The following is a 4818-nucleotide window of genomic DNA, read 5'->3' on the forward strand; positions in this document are numbered from 1 at the left end:
TTGTAACGCTCAGATTAGGATGTCTCTTATTCCTCCGTTCTACCCCACTTCCACATATCAGCTGTTTCATCATCTGGATGCGGTGTATTGCGTTTACCATTAAATCTCTGAAGGTAATTCCACTGGATAATTACACGATATCCCTTGAGGTAGAATAATTAATAATAACCTTCAGTGATTACAAACTTTCAAACAAATTAACCGAAGTCATTCGCCCGTTAGTTTCAATTCTGTGGACAGATTGCATGCTCAATATCCATCTTCCTTTTAATCTAAAGTGAAAACAGATTTAATCACTTTTGACTTTGCTTTATTTTTCACTCTTTTAAACATGATATTGCTTTGGTCCGGACACCGACTTCAGTCAATAGATGCCCATCAGGTAACCTGTCAAATGGTTAATCAATTTGCAAATTGGCTGAGTGAATCATTCGTTTTGAAAATTGCTTGGCTGAAAACGTCAGTTTTTTAATAAATTGTCTGGATTTCGCTATTGATTATCACATATAGATGTCAAAACGAAGAAGACAAATATCATAGATTATCTATTCAATATTCTATCGCGGAGTCATATGTCGGAATCACCCTTTCCCGACGGTTCCGACTTTAGAATATATATAGCATGATGTGACATCACCGGTAGTATATTGGTACTGTGTGCTTGTTCACCTAATAGATGCATTCCGAAATAACGATAAATGGAGTACGCTCTCGCACGCACGTACACGCACGTACACGCACGCACGCACGCACTCACGCACGCACAAATGCGCCCTACCATAATGTACATGAACAACATATCATTATCAGTGCGGAACATTGGCTGGTCAGTTAAGAGGTTTGGGGCTATAGTTGGAAGGGTTCCAATAACCAGTGTAGACCCGAGAAGATCCGGTTTAGAATAGATCTTCAGCAACCCATGCTTGCTGTAAAAGGCGACTATAGTTGTCTTAAGAGGCGACTAACGCTATCGGGTGGTCAGATTCGCTGACTTGGTTGATGCATTTCATCGCATCCCAATTGCGATGCTCATGATGCCAATCACTTGATTGTCTGGCTCAGACTCGATTATTTACATACCGCCGTCAAATAGCTGGAATATTGCTGAGTGCGGCGTTAAACAACAAACAAACAAACATAGCTTATTTGTCTGTAAAAAGCGGCGTTAAACACAGCTCACTCACTCACTATTTGTCTGTGATTACCAAATTGCACGTAACTTTCGAATTTTAAAACCAAATCTAACAAATCGCTGTCGAGTGCAAGTTTAACGAACTTAATTTTTATAATCTGTTGTATGTTGGCGACACGTACAGTGGGAGGTGGAGGATGAATAAGCTCATATACTCAGTACCCTAACGAACTGTCGGCGCCCAGACGCCTGAACCATATACATGTATTAATATCACCATGTTTCGCCGCTCAGTAGCCGCTTGATGACAGCCGCTAACATTTCTCCTCCAGACAGAACGTATACCTCTTTCAGGGTTGTCGTGGCGAGTATCGATCTTGTATTCCTGCGGGGATTGGAGTACGAATCTACGTACAGTCTCTAATATCTTGCCATGAGAACATGATTGAAACGTCTCTGTTATTATTTTGTGAGTTGCAACTAGACCAACGCCTTATATCCCTGTCGCAGCCACCAACACGTTGTTAGATGGTTTTAGGTAAATATACGTGTTTCATAATTGTATGAGATGCACTGTCATAGTTAACAGCACGTCTTTAATATTCCAAATACCTCACATCCATCGACCCCACATACACGAGAGCCTTTGATCTTTATGTACCAGACTGCGCCGTGCATGGCAGACAAAAGTGGGAGACGTCGTTGACGGCGGACGTTAACTCCAAACTGGGTTCGGCAAAGTCTCATCATGATAAGACTGTTGGAACGTCACGTACTGAAGAAAGATAATCCTGCTTGGATATAGCTAACGTCATGCACGACTTTCATCTGGACGTGTTTGTACGCAGCGTCGTTTACGACATCCTCCTGCTTGAGAATACAACGGACGTCATGCACGACTTTCAACTGGACGTGTTTATACGCAGTATCGTTTACGACATCCTCCTGCTGGAGGATACAAGGGGACGTCATGCACGACTTTCATCTGGACGTGTTTGTATGCAGCGTCGTTTACGACATCCTCCTGCTTGAGAATACAACGGACGTCATGCACGACTTTCAACTGGACGTGTTTGTACGCAGTATCGTTTACGACATCCCCCTGCTGGAGGATACAAGGGGACGTCATGCACGGCAGATTGCTGTTACTACGACGTCGTGGACGGTGGAATGCCACCCTCTGCTTGTATATCAAGGAATAACAAGCCATGTCCGGTTGCCTACTCGCCACTAGTCTGCCACATTTCCACCACGAGATTCAGCCCCGCCAGTTAACCGAGATTGCTAAATGTAGCGTTTGCTTTTCTAAAGATTACGGCAAATCGTCGTAGTCGGCTGCAGGCGTCCTCTATGTACCACGGGGAGTAATAAGAGTGTGGGGGGTAAAGAGTAGTAGGGGGGTGAGGGCAGGGGGAGGGCCAAGGGGTCTAGAGGAAGGCAGTATAAGTATTGATTAACCTGGAGGATTCATTTTGAACTTTTATGAACCTATTTAATAACAGTCTCGATAAGACAAATTGAAATTTTATCAGTAGCCCCATCGCTTAGACGCTAGATTTGCCACATAATTAATATGAACAGTGACTCAAGTTTTACAACAAGTGAAGGATTTCTCATGTCTCGCCACAGCTATGAAAGTCAATTGATTAGAGCTGTAGACCAGCAGTTGTCTCCCTTAGACCAGTTTCTGTAATCCCCGGAGTGGAATTATTTTCCGTGAGATGGTGCGCTGGTTGAGATACGGCGTCTGGCCGGCTGCCTACTGTTGCAACACTGGAGGTTGCTAGCGAGATTATCTACTGGGTTCAATTTGCCAAATGTGAGTCCGGCGTGGTTCGACCAGTGGCTTTTAGTAGGGCTCTTGTACTGATAAACGTACGCCGAAATCCAACCGCGAACGGCATTAAAATGGTTCATGATTATTCGTCTCTGTAAAATTGTGTAGAAGCCACAGAATGAATCTCTTTAAATAACATGATGTCTTAGACCAACAATTGGATATAACCTCCTCGATATGATTAATGTATGGTGCCCGTTAAACATACCATTTATCACTTAATGCGAGAAAGAACGACAAAAATAAGGAGCTGCGTTGTATCAGAATAAAAAGAACATACAAATCGTTTCAAACTTCCAAGGCCTATTGCCTAAAATCAATAAGTTGCAAAAAACATCTCGCCAAGATGTGATGGTGGTGTTTTTTGACTGGTTCCGTGCCGATGCGACTCGCTGTGACCTACGGCCATCAATACGGAACACCGTGATGGGGAAACATGCATGTTTAAAGCAATTGCAGAGTCGGAGCTCGGTCTGGTATACGTCACACGTCTTTCGGGGAGTTTAAATGACGACACAGATGACAACTTGCGAAATCCCGTTATAGTGATTAACCCTTTACCGTCTATATCTCATAGGGGCCGTTTTTAAATCTGATTATTTTAACCGTCAGGTCACATCCGTTCTGAGTATCAACCGTCAGGTCACATCCATTCTGAGTACCAACCGTCATGCTACATCCATTCTGAGTATCAGCCGTCAGGTCACATCCATTTTGAGTATCAACCGTCATGCTAAATCCATTTTCAGTATCAATCGTCATGTGACATCCATTTTGAGTATCAATCGTCATCCTACATCCATTTTGAGTATCAGCCGTCAGGTCACATCCATTTTGAGTATCAACCATCATGCTACATCCATTTTGAGTATCAATCGTCATGTCACATCCATTTTGAGTATCAATCGTCATGTCACATCCATTTTGAGTATCAACCATCATGCTACATCCGTTTTGAGTATCAATCGTCAGGTCACATCTATTTTGAGTATCAACCGTCATGCGACATCTGTCCTGAGTATCAATCGTCATCCTACAACTATTCTGAGTATCAACCTTCAGGTGACATCCATTCTGAGCATCAACCGTCATGTCACATCCATTCTGTGTATCAACCGTCATGTCACATCCATTCTGAGTATCAACCGTCATGTCACATCCATTCTGTGTATCAACCGTCATGTCACATCCATTCTGAGTATCAACCGTCAGGTCACATCCATTCTGAGCATCAACCGTCATGTCACATCCATTCTGAGCATCAACAGTCATGTCACATCCATTCTGAGTATCAACCGTCATGTCACATTCATTCTGAGTATCAACCGTCATGTCACATCCATTCTGAGCATCAATCGTCATGTCACATCCATTCTGAGCATCAACCGTCATGTCACATTCATTCTGAGTATCAACCGTCATGTCACATCCATTTTGAGTATCAACCGTCATTTCACATCCATTTTGAGTATCAACAGTCAGGCGTCATCCATTAGTGATTAACCCTTTACCGTCTCTATATCATGGGGGCCGTTTTTAAATCTGTCACATCCGTTCTTAATATTAGCCGTCAGGTCACATCCGTTCTGAGTATCAACCGTCAGGTCACATCCGTTTTGAGTATCATGGCAACCGTCAGGTCACATCCATTCCGAGTATCAACCGTCACGCATCCATTCTGAGTATCAACCGTCATGTGACATCCGTTTTGAGTTTCAACCGTCATGTGACATCCGTTTTGAGTATCAACCGTCATGTCACATCCGTTTTGAGTATCAACCGTCATGTCACATCCGTTTTGAGTATCAACCGTCATGTCACATCCGCCAGTATCACTCACCATCTGCCC

General features: G+C 43.3%; 1 protein-coding gene across 1 annotated transcript; it reads right to left on the reverse strand.

The window, feature by feature from the left end:
* Positions 1–3533: 3533 nt before the first annotated feature.
* Positions 3534–4421, reverse strand: LOC139467794 (mucin-22-like). The gene has a single exon (XM_071249301.1). The coding sequence runs from the start codon at positions 4419–4421 to the stop codon at positions 3534–3536; it is 888 nt and encodes a 295-aa protein (XP_071105402.1).
* Positions 4422–4818: the final 397 nt, after the last annotated feature.

Source organism: Haliotis cracherodii, unplaced genomic scaffold, assembly GCF_022045235.1.
Source record: "Haliotis cracherodii isolate W230 unplaced genomic scaffold, xgHalCrac1.p SCAF_2, whole genome shotgun sequence".
In the NCBI taxonomy this organism is placed as follows: Eukaryota; Metazoa; Mollusca; class Gastropoda; order Lepetellida; family Haliotidae; genus Haliotis; species Haliotis cracherodii.

Bases quoted from the DNA above. Each gene is read 5' to 3' on its own strand.
- LOC139467794 (XM_071249301.1), bottom strand. From the start codon at position 4,421: ATGACGGTTGATACTCAAAATGGATGTGACATGACGGTTGATACTCAG.